Genomic DNA, 23151 nt, shown 5'->3' with positions numbered 1-23151 from the left:
TGCGAAGTTCAGATCAGCTTATAAGTCACTGGCGAGAAGTGAAGCGGCTGGCGGCTAGTGTGACGTAGCGCCCGAAGTGGAGGGGGAGCCTTATGGCCTGTATATCTAGTTGGCCTTGGCTATCACAAGACAGATACCATATGTACCGCGCTACTGAACTTCTTACGATTATGCTATTAGTCCGTAAGTAGGCTGTCATGTGAAAAATAATCACTTCACTTCTTTTTAACACTCAACACTATAAATTGAAGGTAATGCCAATAACTGTTTTTGTGATGAGATTATTTAAATTCGTATGGTACGACTGGCGTTAAAATAAGTCTATAGTGCAGCATAGCAGATCTTTGACAGGTCATTTGTGGGTGCCGTTAAGTAATAAGGCTTCCATATAGTGTAGGCCTATTCCATTAAAAAGTTATGTAAAGATGCAGGCAATGGTAAAGCAGTGTACCATTCATACAAAAATACAAACTGCTAGTTTGACAGTTGGCATGTTTTTATTATACACCTGTGAGTCTCTCCGAACCAATGCCGAGTACTGCTGAAGTTTCGTGTTCAAGATGGTGGCCAAAGGTGCGTAATTGCGTGTGGTGAGTATAACCTCGCGAGAAATTAATGCTCGAACAAAGTGACCAGGAAACAGTGTTCAGTGGTCAGAAACCTAAAGCTTCAACTAACAATTCATTATCCAATTGTTTTAGGAAGAAAGTGATCTGCTATAATATGTAGGTACTGTAGCTACTTCTATGAGCCCGAGGGCAAAAGATGTCTTATCTGTTCTTCCGTGTTTTTCATATCTTTTAATAGTCTCTTGGTACTTTTAACAGGCTGCAGTAGAGAATTATTGATATTTGTTCTCTTGCCGTTTTCACACTTTTTAGTGCTCTCCTTCATCTCCTGAAACACTACACACACAATGTAAAATGTACTAATGTGTAAAGTGATACCATCTTCCTGTTGGATAGTTTTTAATGGGATATTCGATAGTACGTATTCCCGCTTTCGTTGTCCCCTGCAGAAATGTACTTACGAGGTTTCACTGTATTTGAAACTTCAAATGAACTTAGAATCTGTTGTTTTGAACAAAACTGAAGATAGGTAGAATAATGTTACTGTTAACCGATATCCACCCACCCGCCCTTTGCTCTGACATTGCTAGGAATCTGCCAACTTTTTAGTATGCATCCTGGGTGTTGCAAGCTTTCGATTAAAACTGTATAGTGGGTGATCGACTGCGCGTATTATCATGGGACCTGTTTTATATTATAGAGAAATTCCTCACTGTTGCTCATGACACAAAGAACAAAACAATACAGAAATATAACACATAAAAAAATCTCTCTGAAATCTTAAATTTTTCATTAACTTTTCACCTCGGAAGTTCTTTAGTGTGTGTTATGGCCTTAATTGTATGACATGAGCCTAACATTTGCCTGATTTTGAAATAAGGAAATAATAGGAAACCAATACGACATGAGCCTAACATTTGACTGATTTGGATATAAGGAACTAATGGGAAACAAATCTCGAGTAAGCGAATGATGAGATTCGAACTTATATCCCAAATACGAACTTACAGCCGTATGTCTCACTCGGTACGTTGTTGTTATTATTATTATTATTATTATTATTATTATTATTAAGATTCAGTCTGAGGATCAGTGGTAAAGTGTTCACATCCAGGTACCAAGATCGTAGGTTCAAATAAGTCGCAATCGGATCTTGAGGGGCAGGAGAAAGTTCCATGTCGTACGATATTACTACGCAAAATATCTCTGGTGTTATATTTCGTACTCATTCATGCACAGGTTCACTAATAACTTCTTCCTCACTAACACTGCTGAAATCAGAGCCTGAAACATCAAATATGCATTGCACTACACTACAGTGCCTCTCCTTGTAAGATTTCCTGCCATGGCAGTTTTCTCTTGTAACAAAGTATTTTAAGATCCTTTAATGCATGCAATCACCTTGATTCACAGTTTAAACCTTTCAAATGGCATGGGAAAAAAAACTATTTCCAAAATGTATCCAAAAAGGTGCATTTACATTATTCAAATAATGCACTTGGATAAATCAGTAGCAAACATTACCTCGTGCAACAAAAAAACATGATTCAAGGACGAGGACAAATTTTGCTGGCTCCCCTGTGCTAGTGTTTTATTTTTTTTGTTTACTATACTGTTTGCATTTTTAGATGCCTTGTGCTCGTACGAAAAGTGCCCGACACCCTTAAAACATCATGGCTTATCGAACTTCCCTATGACGAGGGGAGGAAGTCTTTTGCTTGTTTTTATATCCACCTTATTCAATACATAAAAATGTTTATTGCCTCTAAAAGGACATTTACCACAACACAAACATTAAATGGGGCGTGCTTCGCTCGTTGTGTCAAGCATCTTCAGCCAGTTTGAACAATTATCTCAAGGTTGAGTCATTATATTAAACCTTATTTTACAATTGTGTGTTCATTAAAATGTTATTATACAATAAAATATTATTACTATATAAAAAGAAAACAAGAAGAAATAACATTTTTTTACAAGCTGTTTTATGTCGACACAGATTGGTCTTATGGCGACAATGGAACAGGAAAGGGCTAGGAGTGAGAAGGAAGTGGCCGTGTCCTTAACCGAAGCATTATTCAACAAATAGAAATAGATCACAAAAAGACCAATTCTAGGAATTACTGTAAAATATTTAGTGAACCACTTCAAAAATATGAACTGCCAACACTTATGCTAAAAGATAAGAATGGAAAGATGGCACATAATAATAAAGATAATACACAAATTCTAGCAGACACATTCAATAAATTATTGAATTGTGAAGAACCAAAATAACTACTTCATATAAACATGGACTTGCCCATTAAAACTCCACCGGAAAATATCGATTCACCCAGCTTTGATGAAGTTAATGAAGTCATTTAAGAACTGAAAAGTTATAAAGCTTGTGGGGAAGACCAAACATTTGCAGAGTTGTGGAAAAATGGAGCAGAATCAATTAGAGAATCACTTCACCAGTGCTTGATAAAAATTTGGAATGATGAAAAATTACCGGATCATTGGGCTACTGCAGTAATCCACCCTTTACACATAAAAGGAGACAGAAAAAATTCTGATAACTATAGAGGAATATCACTCCTGGATTGTACTTGTAAAATATTCTTGAGAATAATTTATAATTGCTGCAGATGTCAACTGGAAAAAGAATTAGGGGAGTACCAGGGAGGATTTTGACCATAGCATAGTTGTTCAGATCAAATCATAACACTAAAATTATTAATTGACACCTATAAAAGACGACAGAAACAAATGATATCACTTTCATAGACTTTTGCAAAGCTTATGATTGCATTCACAGACCTTCAGTATTAAAATTATTATAAAATTTTGTATTGCGTCCTAAATTAGTTAAAATGATAAGCTTAACGTTAACAAATACTAAATCAAAGGTGAAGTTGAGGGGAGAAATATCCGAAGCATTCACAGTCAGAACAGGACTAAGACAAAGTGATGTATTATTACCACTTTTGTTTAATTGTACTTTGGAATACTTGATGAGAGAATGGTATAAAGAGAATAACAAAAATATAAAAATTGGAGACACTAAAGATGAAATTAGCCTAAATTGCTTAGGATTTGCAGATGATCTGGCACTAGTAGTTAATAACCTTAATGAAGCTCAGAATCAAATCCTAAGTCTCCAAATTATTGCTGGTAAAATAGGATTAACAGTTTAATTTGAAAAACTGAAATAATGGCAATAGATCCCCTTTTATTAAGCAGTGTTTTGATATGTGGGAATGAAATAGTTGCAAAACAATTTAAATACCTTGGAGAAAGTATAACATATGGTTTAATGAAAAAAATTCTTGGACTGAGAGAATGAATAAATTATCCAGAGCCCAAAATGTAACCAGAAATACATACAACAAGAATTCTTTGTCAATAAATACAAAATTGAAACATTATAAGACTGTAGTCCAACCTGAAATAACTTATGGAAGTGAAATATTATTTAAACTAAGGGCAGAAGAATGACATAGACAAAATTTTAAAAATAGAAAGAAGAATAGTAAGAACATGCATAAATAAGAAGTACCGAAAAGAAGGAGAATGGCATACCATCCCAAATGCAGCAGTATATCAGGAAATAAAACCTATAACGGATTTCATAAGAAAGAAGAGAATATCATTCTTTGGTCATCTGTTGAACACCTCAAGACAGGTTAATATGCAGAATTTTGGAGAAGCGTTGGATACAAAAACAACAACCTGTCTGTATAAAATAAATAAAAGACGACATGAAAGAATTAGACATAACACTGGAGGATTTAAAGAGTAAATCAAACAAATTAAATACATTGAAGAATAGTAAAATTAGATTCCTACCAAAAATTGATAAAAGAGAAACAACTAAAAGGGTGTTTTTCAGAAGAAGAAGAAGAAGAAGAAGAAGAATGTGAGATAGAATGAAGAAATACTAGAAGAACAGAAAGGAAAAAAAAAATCATAAAACATCTACAGGACTAGGCAGAATTTGACTACAGTGGTCCAATGCTGCCGTAAAAGCGCAATATAATAATTAGTGAGTCTGTAAAATTCCTTACCACTTTTAGGGGCACATAACCTGCTTTCACATTCCTCAATAATAACTTTAAACCCATTTTCTACTGATCATAATAACTTATAAAATTCCCTCATCCATGTGTTATCAATCATATGGTACTGCCTAATAGTCTTGCTTTTACAACCTTACTTTCAGTTATTTTTTTTTAAGTTAAAAACTTCATGATCGTTCCGTATTGAATAGAGAAATAAGAAGATGTACAATATTAGAAGGATCAACCTTTCAATACTTCGTTGTAAGTTGAACTAAAAAGAAGTCACAACTTGTTTATTGGGACCGGTTTCGACACATTTACAAGTGTCATCATCAGGCACTTGTAATGTGTCGAAACCGGTCCCAATAAACAAGTTGTGACTTCTTTTTAGTTCAACTTACAACGAAGTATTGAAAGGTTGATCCTTCTAATATTGTACATCTTCTTACTTTCAGTGTCGCATTATTTTAAACTACAACAAAAATAGCTTGGTGGTCACTTATACCATCTACAGTAGCATGCAAATTAATCCAAACACAGTGATTTCTAAGACTGTTTATAACTACCAAGGCAGATCAAATACTGTATAAATGGGAATTTGAATGTACTGCTGCTGTTAGTAATAATTCTGAGGCGGGGCTTTGCCACGATGTTGACGGGGGTGTCTGGAGAAGGGGTTTGCGCATGAACGACGGTGGAGAGCTGGGCTGCTTCAGTACGCCATGAGTGAGCAAGAGGTGCACACGTCTGTTGCGCAACGCATCTTATAAAATTTCTTGTAGAAGAGGGCACCAAACCTTCCAAAATTTTGAGATGGCTCTGTGCACAGTTTGGGGAAGAAACACTTTCACAGACTCAGTGTATGAGTGGGCTAAAAATTTTGTGGCAGGAAGAGAAGCTGTGGAAAATGAACCTTATGAAAGGAGACTCCGGACAAGCATCACTGCAGACAACATTGTTGCCATTCGTGACATTATTGGTAAAGATAAGCGAATAAAAATTTCACAGATTGTTTTAGCTGTAGTAATAAGTTATGGAAGTGCTCAAACCATCATCCGAGATGAACTCCATTTCAGAAAATTGTCTGCCTGCTGGGTTCCTCATATCCTCGACCAGGAACAAAAAACTTTATGCCAGGAAGTTTGTCAGAGACTCGTGCATCACTACAAGGAGGAAGGAGAGGATTTCTTGCTTCGTATTATGACTTGTGATGAATCTTGGCTGCATAATTACACCCCAGAATCAAAGCAAACAAGCATGGAGTGGCGGCGAAGAGACGAAGCAGGTCCGCTCAAGACCAGAACACACCCATCTGATGGAAAGGTGCTTGCAACCATTTTCTGGGACTCTCTGGGCGTTTTGCTGGTGGATTTTCTTCATGAACAAAGGACAATTAATGCAGCATTTTACTGTCGCTTTTTGGATGAAGCAAAAGCTGTTAATGCAGCATTTTACTGCCGCTTTTTGGATGAAGCAAAAGCTGTGTATCAAAACAAGCAATGCCGGCAACCGATCTGATATGTCTTTCTTCTCCAGGACAATGCAAGGCCACACACTGCAGCTTTAACGCAGGTAAAAACTGGAGAAAATTCACTGGACACCTCTGGAACACCCGTACAGTCCAGATTTATCGCACTGTGACTACCATTTGTTTGGACCACTCAAACAAGACCTAGGAAGACAGCTGTTTGATGATGATGCAAGTGTAGAAGAGTTCGGTCACAACTGGCTCTGCATATGTCCCTCTTCTTTCTATCAGGACAGCATCAAAAACAAATCCAAGGGAGAAAATGTGTATCGAAGACAGGACACTATGAAGAAAAGTGATCTCTATATGTGTATTTGTTTGGTTGATGCAATAAATTTTTTAAAAAAAATTCCCGTTTATATTTGATCCGTCCTCGTAATAGTATTCTCCTCAGAAATGTTCGTCAGCCGGGTGGCAGAAATGAGTAGCTGAGCAGGAAATATACTAAATGAAAATGAATACGATAAAATTACATTTTATTCCCTTCAAGGCATTAACAAATATAAGACAAGTAAATGTTAACTGCAAAATTGAACTACTTTGGTATTATTATCACAAACATGACATAACGGAGTATTTTTAACTTCTAGTGTTCTACTGGTCGTTCATAATCATGAAACACTGGGGCTTACAACTTGGTTACCATGGAGTGCCATACGGGTTTGTGACTTCCCACGGAATTGAGTGCTCGCTTGCAATTCATGCTAATCCAGACTCCGCTCATGCATGATACTACTTGATAGTTGAGCTAAACATTTAACCTCCGATATAATTGATGCAGTTATGCTGACTATAATGAAGATTTATCATTTAAATATATATTTTTACATTTTAATGTAGGACACTTGATAACTCAAATATGTATTGTGCCGTAATTCAACCGGCAGGACGACCCAAAGGAGAGCGGGCCAGGGATCTGGATATAAATATAAGGTCCATCCCAGAGGTTTAATGTCAAGACCCAATTCCAAACAGCTTGACAACAACATTTATTCACAGACAATGGAAAACAAACAAATTCGGAAGCGCTTGGAAATCAACATAACTAAAGGAGGGTTTTGACCCGTTTCCATTTCTCATAGAGGAATTCCTCTCCTCCTATAAATGGTCTAACATAACGTAACCTGCGCGCCTTGATACAAAATAAATGTCTGACTAATGACTACAGCGCTGCAACGTATATACAGCTCGCCAGTTACAAGGTAAGGAAAAATCTTCTAACAGTGAAGACACAATGAATAGCTCTTTCAGGCACAATGACACGCATACTTCCTAAACTACACGTCCAGAACATTCTGGCACCTTTCTCTCATTTTCGTGAGCTTCTTCCTCATGATACAAGAAATATACAAGACTTTAAGTTACTTTCACAAAGTATCTCGGCACCAAGCCGTCCCTTATCAAATTACAACCAGATGCATGGCGTTACATATCCGTACAAGTTCCTCCCATCATCCTACCAACACATAGCAAGCCAGTAGATCTTACCTCCCATGCCCCCCTCATGGTCCTTGGTTCAACGAAAGAGTAGTGCTCTACTCCAAGAGCAGCAGGTAAGTGGGACAGTCCATCGCCCGGCGAGGCACACCGGCTCGCCGGGAGGGGTAGGACTCAATACCAACGTCAGCACGCCCCCTCTCTCGGAGAAGCCGGGAGGGGGAAGCGGACGCGAGCCGGGGCATGACAGAAGATCGTGTACGAAAAGAAATGCAAGAAGGGAGGGACACCCCAGGACGGAACCAAGTCCTTGCCCATGGAGCCATAAGTGAGGAACAGGGAGAGACACATTTATTACAAAATATCAAGGCCTAGGACATTCAGAAATACGCACAATTAATAGTAGTAAATTTCAATGAGCTCACTAGGAGCACTGCACAGGTATCAAGTCCTTTAAGGTGGGAGGAGACCAAACACACGGTTCATGTATTATTATTATTATTATTATTATTATTATTATTATTATTATTATTATTATTATTATGTAACTAGCAAATATCTAGGTTATGTTAGCCAGGCAGTCCGTAAAAAGACGGCAGGGCGGCGCGCCCGTTAGAAAGGTCCTAGGGAGAACACCGACGCTGGCAGAATCATGCGTTTTCCCTAAATATGGTACTGTTCCTGATTTCAAGATAATTGCATTGAAAGTGTATGGCAGTACTATTGTTAACGTTATTGAACATTATTGGATGTTCTTGATAACGCAGTATTTAGTTTAATGTCTCTGGGTAAATTCGTGTACATTTTCAGTATTGTGTCATGTACACCACTAGAAGACAATTTACTCATAAGAAGGACCAAATAAACCCCAGGTTCTAGGCTATTTGAGCGCAGATCCCTATCTCCTATTCACCCATTACTAAAAATCTCACTCCCAGTTTTCCACATACCCGGTCCATATTTAAATCTCCAGTCACTCTCCAGTCAGTATTTCTCCTACACAGTAACCCGCCAATAACAGCCTCTGCTCCCTGAACTTTTTCTGTGCTGTCTTAACCAGATTCCGCACATCCCCATCTGTGTTAGTATTTCCTGCTTGCCTAACAGTGTTGGGACAAACGCGAAAAATTACCACCTTTTCCTTATTCTCCTCCTTCCCTTCTGCTTGCCTCAACTCCTGCCTTAACCTAATTCCTGGCTACCACTCTATCCTGGTTTTGTTTCCTCGACAAACTTTCCCCACATGCCTAACAATGAAGTACCCCATGACCAGAGCTTCATCTCTACCCAACTCTTTAGATCCCCTCCCCTCCAGGCCACCTTTATCTTCCCTGATGGCTGCAGTACCTACTTTCTCCTCCCTTTTCTCCTTCTCATGACCCTGTTCCACCTTCCTCTTCCTCTCTTCTACTCTGTTTCTGTTTTCTACCTTTCCTTTTTCTCTTACCTTCCCCCCTCCTTTGTAACACTTCCCTGTTCCTCATCTGTCCTTTGCTGTTCTTTCTGCAGTGAAATGTTTGGTTATTATGATAGACTTTCGTATGTTGAGTTCTTAGATCAGTCACAGTTTCAACCTTTCATTATAAATAAAGGTAGAATCTCCAGGTTATTTAATGTGCTATCACATGTTTCTCAGCGTTCATCTCCACTATCAAAAAAGAAATGACAAATTCTTTGCTTTTCATCCTGATGATCTTACTAACTGGCCATTTACTCTGTGCATAAGATGCAATGTATGCATTGGAGAAATGAATGGTTTTTGGATTAAAACATGACCTTTAAACACACCAGCACTATCTGTAAATGTAATATTAATCTAGAAAGTCGCAGTTGAATTAAATCCAGTCACAGAATTGCACTTCCAGTTTGAATACATGAGAATGGTTGTACTCATCATTGTAGAGAAATGGGTTAACATAAAATTTGCATAGAACTTTGTTTCCTGCTTTACTGTATACAGAATGCTCCAAAATTATTAATACAAACTGTGGGGGTGTATATAGGGTGGTAATAATAATAATAATAATAATAATAATAATAATAATAATAATATTCTTTTTGCACTTTGTTTTACATTGCACTGACGCAGATAGGTCTTATGGTGACAATGGGATAGGAAAGGGCTAGGAGTGGGAAGGAAGTGGCTGTGGCCTTATTTAAGGTACAGGCCTAACATTTGCTTGGTGTGGAAATGGAAAACCATGGAAAACTATCCTCAGGGCTGCTGACAGTGGGGTTCGAACCAGATGAAAGCTCACAGCTGCACGCCCCTAACCGCATGGCCAGCTCGCTCGGTGATTAATAATAATAATAATAATAATAATAATAATAATAATAATAATAATAATAATAATATATACAAATTTTATGTGGGTATTGATGGCAAACCCTTCAATGAGGGTGGGCAGTATCTGCCTTTTATAGGAAACTGCATGACTTTGTGGTAGAGGATAGTGTTGTGTTTGTTGTGTGAGTTGCAGGGGTGTGGAGGACAGCGTGAACACTCAGTTCCCAAGTCAGGGGAATTAACAATGAATCATACCAGGGCCCTGTGAACTGAAGGCTGCTATGCTGACCATTCAGCCAAGGAACTGGACTGCAGGGCAATGAAACAAGGAAAACATTTTGCCCAACCATTTCTGAGAAATGATGTAATCATATCTGCAACTGTTACTGTACGTTGTTTGTACTGTGCTCTAGGTAACAGGCTCAAAATTGGATGTTAACAGCGTTTTTTATGTTGTAGTGGCATTTGAAGTAGTTATCATGATTCCTCAAATGTTGGCACATCCGTTCAAGAAGTGAATATTGGCGACTGCTTCAGATGCCATTACAAATGAAAGATGCTGTTGACATCCAGTGTGGACTCTGGCTCCTGGAACATAAAGTATGAACATAGTTGTAATGGTTTTTACTTTTGATTATGGCATATCTCATAAATAGGTTGTTTCCAGATGTGTGTTTATTAGGACTTTCCTGCTTCTTTCAGTGTACTCTGCTCACCTCTGGAGATTGTATCTATAATTTTGAAATACCCAGTATATTGTATTAGATAACTGTTTTATTGTATTTCATTTTCAGGTCCACATTTCTTACTGCAACTCTCACTGTAATTTTTATTTCTCTGGCATGTTTACTTTGAATTGAACAGCCTCAATAAGTTGTTCTCTTACCACTGAAATTTTGATGTAACTGGTCTAATTTTTGTGCAGTATCCCAGCAGCTGTGTAGCACTCTAGGGGAGCAGCTGACCCGGACAGCTGATAGTGTTGTTCAACTGTACAAGCGCTTAGCTCTGGAGGGTGATGGGCAGATAGACAGAGAAACTATGTTGCGGGGACTCGAAGAAGCAGCATCGGAGGCTCAGAGGACATTGAGACGCGTGGGTGCATCGACAAATACGTCTGCTGTGAGTGTGCCATCGGGAGCATCTGCTTTGGCTCAAGACCCGCAGCTGGCGAGTAAACTGGAAAGTCTTGTGTCGAGTGGTCAAGCTGGTGGAACTGGTGATCAAGGCAATATGGTAGTGATGATGCAGCAGTATACGGACATGCTGCTCACCCTGGTGCAGCAACGGATGTCGACACCTGACCAACAGAAACCAAGCTAAACTGCTAGTCTACAGTTTGATCACTCTAATTGCAACCCAACCTTATCATAGATATCTTGCCAAATTGCTGTCTCCTGGACTTCGAACTTTGTTTTAGTCTATATTTTGAGGAGTGTTGACCACTTATTACTGCAGTTAGCTCTTTTATCTTTCTTTTGCCAAAAAATAAGTATTTAATATGGACCATATATCTGTATGGTTAACAACCCTTGTATGTTTTACCAGGCCGTTATATGTATGATCATTTCTTTAATTCCGCTCAATAGTAGGATTATTGTCCAGTAAACTCATGAGAAATTGTACAGAATAACCTCAGTATTAGAATTATGTGCCGTGTATTGGTGGTAAAAAAGAATAATGGATTCAAACATTATGTCCTTTCATAATTGATCAGATTATTTAAGCATATTATTTAAATATGAGTAGGTATGAGAGGGGAGACAAAATATTATTGTCAAAATTATATGAAAATATCAGGGCAGCAGCCAAATTCAGACTTCATTTGAGGAAAAGTGCAAGCTAAAATTTTCAGTTAACAAAAAGAAAAAAAGAAAACCCATAGCATCTTCAGATATTGTTATACTATATAGCTAATATTTTTCCATATGGCCTAAACTTTATGGGATTATCTGTAATCACCATACATTATTTCATGTTTTATGTGAATACATCACAATAGTTTGGGATCCTGTAGAGTATAAGAGGCAAATTGCATGTTTCCTGTAGCCTTCAACACACATTATTCAGAGAGAGGTTTGATTGTATAAGGACCCCAAAGCCCTTGTTGGGCCAAGTGCCTCTTCCCTTATGCATGCTTTACACCATTGCTTGCCTTTGTACAGAGCTTCCAATATGAAAAGGTCTGGATATACTCTTAATGTTTTATAAGGGACACTAGTCAAAGTAATGAACAGGATCAAAAGTCCAGTGATGTATTCCATACTTTGAGGAAGTGCATGACTTCCTGGTACACAGTTTAATCACTGGCATCATAGATTTCATAAATTCTGGTCAAAATCAAAGGAGGATGATATTTGAGTGTTGAAATTAACTTATAAATACTCAGCAAATTTAATATTGCTTTTTGAGTGGAGCAGAGACTAGCAAATACAATTCAGAATCTCATGGCCATCATTCCAATGTTTTATGTATATTGTACTTTTAAATGTAATCATAATAGTTCTTCCATTTCATATTCTTTATTAAAATAATGTTTGTTGAGAAGTGTTACTTCTTTTCTTTTGTTTGTATAATTCTTGTTTGTTGATTTCCTAATTCTTTGTAAATAATTGTTAATGTATTTTAGATGTACAAAATATATTTACAGTACTTTTTATTGATTACACGGTAAATGCAATGGAAGAGTTAATGCTCATTTGCAAACTGAGTCCAAGAGTTGCACGCACATGCAGTAAATAAATAGCGGAAAAAAAGTCTGCTCCTTGCCTTAAAGCCATATTCTTTCTCTTTTATGCTATATTTACTCTTGTAATTTTCCTGCTGTTTTTTTAGCATTTTTAACCTCAAAAAGGGTCAGGGAAGATTATATGAATTTAATTCTGGATCTAAAATACAAATAGAATTCCACCTTTTTTGGTATGATCCTTTGGAAATTACTGGCATAGAAATATCCTCAGTGCGAAAGTGAATTGCTGTCATTTCCTAATCCAGTTATATATTTTAACTGTTCTTTTTGAGTTTCTGGATACTGGCCGGATTTAGGTCGCTGAAATGATAAAGCTATCTTCTTGGCACACTGGAACTATTCTTTATATTTACTCCAGCAGAGCACATGTAATGGCTCTACAGAAAACTTGCTTGTTGCAGCACGTTTGCTGTAATTTTCTACAAATGCAATCACTTTTAATTTAAGCTGTGTGTTGTAACTCCTGTTTTCTTACTCATCACTGGCTAAGATTCACTTAATTACCTAAAAATAATTTGCATAGAGACTGGTATATGTTAGTATATTATAGAACAAGTGCACGTCTCCTACCTTGTTACTACAAGCGTAATAGCAATGCCATGCCTGCATAGACCATCACTATGCCTACCTTGCCTAGGGGTCATGTTACTGCAGTGTTGCCACTTGCACTTCTCATTCATCGCCTGCAAGCTGATATGACAGGCTCTTAAAACAATGGATGATTTTATGACCATTCAGTTTGCAAGAATAAATGGAAAACTTACTGTTGAAAGATTTTTTTTTTTACATAATTGTGCAAATTTCTGTTTTTCTCCAAATTTTCATTTCATAATTAAGTGTGGGAAAATTACATGAGTAAATAGGGTAGTTTACTGTCATGTCATGATTTCTATCCCACCAAATGCTGCAAACATTTCACACATAGTTGTTTGGTTTCCTGGTTAATTAAGTTATACATTAATGGCTTATTTACTTGGCTGCTACTTTATTACATTGTCCATAATTCGAATATGTTTGTTTTTAAGAATCTTTTGAAAGAATGTGATTTCATTGTGTAGCTAAATTTAGCATTGTCACCGTTTGTTAACTGGAGATGATTATTTTTGCTAATTATCATTAGAAACCAGAGTATGAATATTAGTGTAGCATCATTGGTAGTCTGTGTAATTCATTGCTCAGAGTAATTCTGAAAGCTTGTTTATTTTAAATGGCATTTAACCTTTGCCTCATACTGTAAGTACACACACTAAACTAGTCTCTCTTAATATCACTTGGTACCAAGCTGAAAATTGCCTCTGTATGAACATATTTAATACCAAAAGAAGTCATATTATTCTCTTGCATATTACACAAGCTGTGTTGTACAAAGATTTACATTAAGTAGTGTGTACAAATTTTCATCAAACTTTATTTGAATTTATTATGTCATTTACATGCTCATTTCACATTAGAAGAAAGTAGTTAAATTGGCAGTGCTAAGTTCTTATCTTAAAAAGTAAATCCATTTTTAGAAATGTCTCCCAATTGCATATAAATTTCAGCTCAAAATACTATGTTTCAAATCATTGTGTATGATGTAAACAAATTATTACAAATGAGTACATATATCTTCATTAATGACAGCTTTGTTTACCAACAGACATTAATGTAGAGTTATGCTGTTGTCACAGCATATTTAAAAATATTTATTTAACCAATAAAACCTCAAAATTACTTCATTGCAATTTACAAAGTTATAAATATATATGTAATCATTATCAAAATGATAAATTGGTGGATTTTTCTAAGGTTATTTTAAGGGTAAATATATTTTACAAACGTGTTGTAAAGAAAGGTAGTAACATGCTCTACTGATAGAATTTGTGACAAAATGTGTAAATTTTGCAGCATTTTGTGATTTAAAAATTATGTTTAGAGATAAGGTATAGAATAAGATTCATATTGTTGGTCCTTTTGAATCTTATGAGCCCCTCTAATTTTATTTTGCTTTTATGAAACTTTCCATAATTGCTATAGCAATTTTTCTCCTGTTTACAATAAAGTAATGAATGAAGTTTTATCTTTTGGTTATATGTGTACAAATGACCATGCAATCTTAGACTACACTAGAAAGAGGGAAAAGAAAAAGATCAACATTATTTTGAATAGATCGCAAATTATAATGTATGATCTAAAATAATAATAAGAATAATATATTTTATAGGTACATGCTTAAATTTGAGCTCAAATCCAGGATATTTATCCTTTCTTAGATTGTTATTATTGAATAGTTGGATGGGATCACTCTGATGTGGAAAACTTGCAGCATATAGCAACACTAATGTTGGAAAATTTATCACTTAAGTACAGACATAATTTATATAGGGTGAGGTAGAGCTTTAATTCCCTGATATTATGCAAGATGTTAAAACAATCTATTACATACTGAAGTTTCAAGTTCTGTAGCAGACGTTTTACTGAATTTATAATGAATAGCATGGTTTGCTGTTGTGGGAATGAGAGGTTGAATTGTAGATGAGCTCTTGGTATTGGAATGGTACACACACAACTATGCAAAACAGGGGGAAAACTGTAGTGACCACACAACTGTGAAATAATTTACTTTTAAGGGAGAATAGTGTGGTAATGATACCTTGTAGTAGTATCAAATGTTCAGTTCATCTGCAGCATTTTGGAAGATTGATGTATGTTCATGGTAGACATGGTCAAATCCTAGTTCTATCAAAATGAACGTCAATTTTACTATAAATAATGTTTCATCGATAGATTGAAATTTCCCTATATGGATAGGGACTGTCCAAACTAGCCAAGTTTTAGCACTTCAAAGAGTCCGTTGACCTAAATAGGATGTAGGCTAATTCGAATGTTTCATATTTGAACTTCTCTCCTTTCTGAATGGTGCAACCTAATTTTTGAGACTTAATTTATTAATTTTTTATTGTATCTTATAAAGAAATGCCAAAATGTTATGGATATGTTTTTTGAGGCTACAGTGTGTTCTGTTGCCTCCTTTTGCAATCTTCATTCTTTGAAAGTGTCTTCCTACTTTAATAGGATTTGGGGCTGATAATTTTGTTGTTTTTGCTCCTTAAAACAGTAATTAAACTGCCTTTAATGAGGCTTTTAATATGAAAATACCTTTGAACTGTAATTCAAACATTGTTATATAATAATGTATCTGGTAAGTCTTCCTAAATGTCTACATTGTTATATTCTGATCATGTATTTGATCTTTCCTTCAGTCTTGCATGAATAAATGAAACTCTTTTGAAACTGATCACACAGGTGTAGAGTACAGGCAGTTTAGTGAAACTTGGCTATGGAATTGTTTTGTGTGACTTCCAGAGGATAGGATGCTGGGAAGCACCCAGCCAAGAAAAATATGATGTGGTTTCTTCTAATTTTTTGTTAGCCATGAAACAGAATAGAGCTTGATGCAAGGATTGTAACCTGGCCTCGTAGTGGTTAACAAGCTCCTGTGGGGGTGTTTAAATAATTATTTATATCTCAAAATTTAGGTCACCAAAATTGGTAGACACATCTGTTTTTTGAAACAATATTTTTTTCTTGTCCTACATGAGTGGTAATCAAAACATATTGTTTGTGGGGATCTTGCTTCAGTTCAAAGAAATTTTTGCTGTACGTTAGGTCCCCTTCTATTCCAAACTCATAGATAGCCACTCCAATGATGGCATATCGGATAATCATAATGGTCATTGGCTTTACTCCAGAGTACCTATTTCTAAATGCTAGGGATTGGAATTCTTCTCATTCAAGAGTCTTGAGACCAGCAACCAAAATTTCAAGAATCTCATAACCCCTTTTGATTCAAAGTGAATAGGGGAAGCACTCACTGCGCTCATGTGTAAATCACAACGTGTTGTAAGAACTTCTCTTTTGAAGCATGGGACTTGAGTTGTTCGAAAGTTGTTTTTAGCTCATTTGCCTTTCCACATGGAATACCTTTCTAAAGTCCTTTGCGTTCAGAGTACTGTATATTTGATCTTCATTAATATGACTACATAACTACTTATTTGCAACAAAAAGAAATGAAGTAGGAGAGAAACAGAGTAGAATTCTTCAGAACCAAACAAAATATTCTTTGCAGTATTTAACTGAAAAAAAAAATGAATAGCAGAATAGCCTGTAAAGTAAAAAAGCTACTAACTGATTGCCTGATTGCCTTGAAATATTGTGGGTCTCCATGTGGCAAATCATGCTTGATGTATTTTTGTTTTTGAAGTTAATACACTAGGAACAAATATTTTAATGCACATTATTTATTGGGACATTTGTGAAATACTTCAGGGCCCATGGCTTTCTCTTTAAAGCCATTAATCTGTATTAAAAATATTTATTATGAACAGAAGGGTGTAGATTTTTTTACCCATTGACGAATGGTCAGCGTTGAGGCGTTCAGTTCAGAGGGTCCCGGGTTCGATTCCTGGCCAGGTCAGGGATTTTAATCACCTATGATTAATTCTTCTGGCCCAGGGACTGGGTGTTTATGTGTGTGTCCCAACACTTTCCTCTTCATATTCAGACAACACACTACACTACCAACCATCACAGAAATGTGCAATAGTGATTACATCCCTGCATATAGTTTTGGCGTCAGGACGGGCATCCGGCCGTAAAACATGGCCAAATCCACATGTGCGACACAGTTCGCACCTGAGACCCCACAGGTGTGGGGAAAAGCAGTAGAGAAAGAAGAAGAGTGTAGATTTTCCCATCCAGTTCAGGCTCAAGTGAAATGACAGATTCTGCTATCTGCTTCGTTGGTTGGCTGGGGTAAATCTCATCTCCTAACTTCCTTAGTCTGTACTATTCACTGTGAATGGAAGAACAAATTGCCTTCTGACTCATCTGGTTGACTGAGTTATCATGGTGTATTACCACTCTTGGTGTACTGCCTGATGTAAGAAGTGTGCTTAGCCTTCTTGAGAAGCTTGCAAGATCCTCTGAAGACATTGAGATATCCTCGAGCTTATTTAGACATGCTTTCTCATTTCCCTTCCCTACTAAACACCCTCTTTTAAACACAACAATAATAAAAATATAAATGTTGAATCTCGCTGAGGCGTGTGAGCTTTCCTCCAGGGATATTCCTAAATACCCTATTAAACAGTAAATAATAAAACCTTGGTAAGTGAATTGGCGGTATTAATAAATACTGAATCTCGCTGAGGCCAGGATGTGATCAGTACGCACACAGGATCTATCAGTAAGGATACAGTAAACTAGCCAATTTGTGGGGTTTCTTTACTGGGGTGTTCTGTAATGTTACAGAAGCATCTAAATAAGATAGAATGCAACAGTAGAGTAGGAATGACATTGATTCAGACACATAAAAACTATAATGCACAGCATTATATGAACTTTATTAAGGTTATATGCTGGGCATTTATATCCATGGACATTGCGTGATGAAACAATGATGAGTCAGATTTAGAGTTGTACCATAGATATTCACTGTGAGTGTATAACTTTACTGCAGGCTATATCTCTTCTACACACCACAGTAGTAGTTACTATTTGCATGCAAGCCTTTTTTTGGGTTCTGGCTTTACTGGGAAATGCAGATAGCGGAAAGAGTTGGCATTAATTTCTGCAGTACTGCCAGCCAGAAAGAGCAAATTAACTGAAGAGAAGAAGTAAATCGAGCCCATTCTGAACAATACATGAATGTTTAGTTTATAAATATAAAGTGAGAAAGAAATAGAAATAAAGGTAAGGAAGTGCAGTGTTTGCAGATATGTATGTTAGTCTCACGTACACTTCACGGTCATGAGAAGCGTATGCAGTATCATGGCAAATATGTACATAGGTAATGTTAATTTACATGCTACAGTCTATATATTTAATGTCTGACTCATTGGCTAAATGGTCAGCGTTGAGGCCTATGGTTCAGAGGTTCCTGGTCGGGTCGATGATTTTAATCATGTCTGATTAATTCTTCTGGCTTGGAGACTGGGTATTTGTGTTTGTCCCAACACTTCCCTCTTCATATTTAGATAACACACCACACTACCAGCCACTACAGAAACACGCAATAGTGATTACATCCATAGGGTTGGCGTCAGGAAGGGCATCGGCCATAAAACAAAGCCAAATTTATATGGGCGACACAGTTCACACCCTTGATCTCACAGGTGTGGGACAAAGTGGTAGAAAAAGAATGAAGATGATGAAGAATATATTTAATGTTGAATAACAAAACAAGATATCAGACAATCATATAAAGAGCTAATTTATTATGAGAAAACTTCTACTACATGATGCCATTTTGGGTATTATGTTTTATGATTTACCAAAGTGACAATCTCATACTACCATTCATTTTTCTGCTTTCGCTGTTTACAGTTGCTTGAGTACCTTTCCAAGGAGATGTTTGAGGTACTTATGATGTATTTGGTGTTGCATTAACCACAGTGGTTATCTGATTCACTTAATCACTTCAAAAGAACTACTGAAGACAAGCTATCATTACAAGAACACTATGCTCTAGCATAGTAAGCATGACAAGACTGAAAGTTTTGTAATAAAACCATGAGATGTCAAGGCGGTCAGAGTGCATTCTACATTTTGACGTTGGTAACTCTGCATACGAAGTTGACAGAAACCTATCAAGTGAGGCCTTGGGAGCCAAGTGCGTAAGAAATCTTGCTTGTGTAGTATTGTGTATGTACATGTTGTTTGCAACCTGCTTACACAGTGTATATTTCTTGTGCGTGCAAAAGGGAGGTGATGTGTTATTGAAACAGTATGGATGACCCAAGGTACATTGTGCTCAGAATATTTGCAGTCCAACTGCTTCAAGTGCTGGTAGTTCTAGTGTGGTTTCCTTCTTATTTGAGGGTATTTTCATAATTATTCTATGGAGGGAAAAGCATTTACATTGTTACGGTATAACCAAACACTAAGGAAATCAACCAGATTGAGCAGGCATGAGAGCTTAGTGGCTTAGTCATGCACCTGGGAATTTTGAAAAGTCACGTCCCTCTAATTCAGATTTAATGTAAAACTGGAAGTCCCATGGCTACAATCACAATATCGACAGTCGTGCAAAACTACAATCTTACTTAACCAGATCATGGTGAAATCTTTATACTTGCAGAAGTCATTAATTCCACCTGCTGAACACAGAGCAGTCCATTCCAAATAATCATTTGTTGAATAATTATCTCTTCGGGTTTAGTATTTATTATTACCTCGTATGTCTTCCATGTGAATCTATTCCTCACTTTTCTGAGAAAGTACATTCTGTATATGTTTATAAAGCAGTTGCTTATAGAGTATGTTTTAATTTTGACTACCGTTTATGAGCAAATAATCTTTATATCGTCACTGCCGGGGCAAAACCTTCTATGTGAAATACTTAAGCTTAGAACTTTGGCCGGTAAGGTTCTGTCTTCCAAGGTGCAATATTGTGTGAATATTATCAAGGCATTGTCGCTCTTCATGACCTAGATGTTAGGCACTTTAAACAAGAAGCATCATCATCATAATGTATGTGCTGCAGGTCAGTATATCTCCAAAAATATTACCACATAGGAGGTTTTGTCCCAGCAATGACGATATGTACTATAGTATTTTAATGTCAGCAAGGAAAGCTTCATAATATACAGACTTACCCAATAAGCATGAAAATATACCATGAAATTACTAGTTTGTTATAAAAGGACTCTGTTTCTCTACTTTTTTATAAACTTTCTTTTATATAAAAATACATTTGCTGCTTAATTAAATTACTGTAAGTTTGTATGGGGGTTACAGAAGCACAGAGGAACCTAGAAGACATTAGTTACTCCCTCTGTTGAATATATTTGACATCAGAGGTGTTGAAGTAAGAAGCCATAATGCATTTGTAAATAAAAGATTAGGAAGGTTCTTAATTCATGCTCAGAACACTGAAAAGTATAACAGTCCATACTTAAAGTGCAAGTATACATATACATACATGTTTGCTGCCTTCGGCAAAGGAGGTGGTCTCCTGTTTATTACAAGGGATGAAATTCATAATTTGTTGTCTATCAGATTGCTGGGATGGGAGGAGTGTTACTGAACATATGAGAATCATGAATAGCTTGTCAATAATCTCAATTTATATACCATATTGAAACCAATGTTTGATATTATATTTAATGCAGCAAATATTGAATTAATGCTTGTGGCATCGTATGTACACTGAATTAGTTATAATTCCACAAATACAGTTGCTGAATAAGTTTAAGAATCTGGATATTTAAAAAAATTGTCCAGCGGTGCAGTGTCAGGGAAGTTACTCATTGCACTAGCCTCATTCTCTCATTGAATTACAATTCTGATGTGCTGTCACAGGAATTCGGTGGATGTGGTCTTCTGTGACAGAGATTAGTTGTCTGCCAATATCTGAAATAAGGTTTTTGGGCCTCCTTAGATATTAGTTTCGCTTGTGAATATTCATTAGACAGTGCCTGATCCCTAGATTCTAAATAAGGCATGGTGGCAAATCTTGTTGATACTGATGAGTTTTTATAACTAATGCAGTTTTAATCATGATCATATTTTCTTCCATCTTTATCATTGTAGATTGGTAGAAGCTGTTTGTGTATCATTTTTGATAGTATACTGCGTTGCTTTTCATGTTACTACCGTTTTTATTTTTTAAGGTTTGTTTGGCGAGGAGCAGTTGTCAAGGAATATCTTGTTTATATTGAGCATGAATAAACTTTTTGTCTCAGTTGAAATGTGCAGTCTCTTACTAGTGCTAATGAAATGAAGACTACTTCCGTAATCTTTGTGACCAGTGACGGTTGATGAATTGTATGAAACTTGTGTGTATGTGTGTGGAAGTAACCAGGATAATACTATAAATGTAATAAATGAGTGAAAGAGAATTGTATTTCTGTTTCTTGTAGTTCAATAAAGAGAACAAATGACTGACGAGAGATGCATCATATCTCGGTAGTTTATGTTTCTCAGTCTGTTATATTTCCCAGACCCTGTAATGTTGCCCATATTCCAAAGAAACTTACCAGCTCTAATCCTTCCACTCCTTTTCTTTTTTTGTTGTTGTTACAATTTGGTTTTCGTCTCACCTATGCAGATAGGTCTTAGAATGACAATGGGATAGAAAAGTGTTGGGAATGGGAAGGAAGAGGCTGTGGCCTTAATTAAGGTACAGCCCCAGCATTTGCCTGGTGTAAAAATGGGAAACCAGGGAAAAGCATATTAAGGGCTGCTGAAGTGGAGCTCGAACCCACCATCCCCCAAATGCAAGCTCACAGCTGCTCGCCCCTAATGGCATGGCCAACTCGCTTGGTCCCTCCACTCATAATTCTGAGTTAACTCAGATTTGTGTTACAGATCCCTACGCTGCTTATGACTGTTATCTGAAACGTATTACTAAGATGTATAGATCTCCGCTGTTAGCTGTGAACCTGGCTGAGCCATCCTGATGATGGAAGAGGGGTTATGAGCGGTGGAGGGATTATGCCGAGTACCTCTTAGAGAACATGTCCTACATTGAACACAGGCAATCCTGTAACGTTTAGAGGGCACTTCCTTACTTAAAATTATTAATTCTTTTTAAGCTTATGGACTTTAAATTAACATAGGAATCTTACATTCGATGGGCCTACTACCACTTTTAATATTCGTCTAGTCTCGTCTCATCTTATTTTAGCCTGCTAGTGTGACTTCTTAATTGAGTCCATTTTAATAGAAAACTCAGCGATTGATGAATTTGTTGCTTAGTCCTTTAAACAACAGTTGTCATCTCTTTTAATTTTTTATGACTGTTAGGTTCTTCAGTCTATCAAAATTAATTTATGAATAAATAGTAGTTTCTTTTCCAGGTATAATTCTGTTATATGTTCTTATATTTCAGGTAGTTTCTAAAGTTATTCCTAAATTAGTTTTGACTGAAGAATCTAACAATTATAAATTAACTGAGTGAAAAGTGAAAAGAAATGGCTTCAAATATTACAAATTTTAATAGTGGTCAATATTCTAAACAAAACCCACAACCTCCTGATCCCACTGGTGTCTGGTTGACCATTTTTGTTCTGTACCTTGCATATCTTCAATATGTACTATACGTACTGAACATGACCTAATATGTTGAAAGTTTATTTTGAATATTGAGGTTTGTTCAGCTAATATAGATGATGATGATGATGTGGATGATTTGACATACATACATACATACATACATACATACATACATACATACATACATACATACATACATACATTATCATTATAGACCGTTATGCCTTTCCGCGTTCAGTCTGCAAACCTCTGTGAATTCACTAAACGTTGCCACAAACCTCTATTTGCAACTAGTGCTGTGGCCTCATTTAGTTCTATACCTCTTATCTTTAAGTTGTTAGAAACTGAGTCTAACCATAGTCGTCTTGATCTCCCTCTACTCCTCTTACCCTCCATAACAGAGTCTATTATTCTTCTAGGTAACCTATCGTCCTCCATTCGTCTCTCATGACCCCACCACTGAAGCCGGTTTATGCGTACAGCTTCATCCATAGAGTTCCTAA

General features: G+C 36.5%; 1 protein-coding gene across 1 annotated transcript in view; it reads left to right on the top strand.

Moving 5' to 3' along the window:
• The window catches only part of Wdr62 (WD repeat domain 62), a 459879-nt gene extending 438325 nt beyond the window's left edge, over positions 1-21554 (top strand). The window contains exon 26 of the mRNA XM_067135382.2: positions 10787-21554. Within this exon, the coding sequence (XP_066991483.1) occupies positions 10787-11184 (398 nt within the window). The 3' untranslated portion in view covers positions 11185-21554. The remainder of the gene's footprint in view (positions 1-10786) is intronic.
• The last annotated feature ends 1597 nt before the right edge of the window (positions 21555-23151 follow it).

This window comes from Anabrus simplex, chromosome 1, assembly GCF_040414725.1.
Source record: "Anabrus simplex isolate iqAnaSimp1 chromosome 1, ASM4041472v1, whole genome shotgun sequence".
NCBI lineage: Eukaryota > Metazoa > Arthropoda > Insecta > Orthoptera > Tettigoniidae > Anabrus > Anabrus simplex.
The sequence above is the reverse complement of the archived record's forward strand: the minus strand, read 5'-3'. Positions and strand labels throughout refer to the sequence as shown.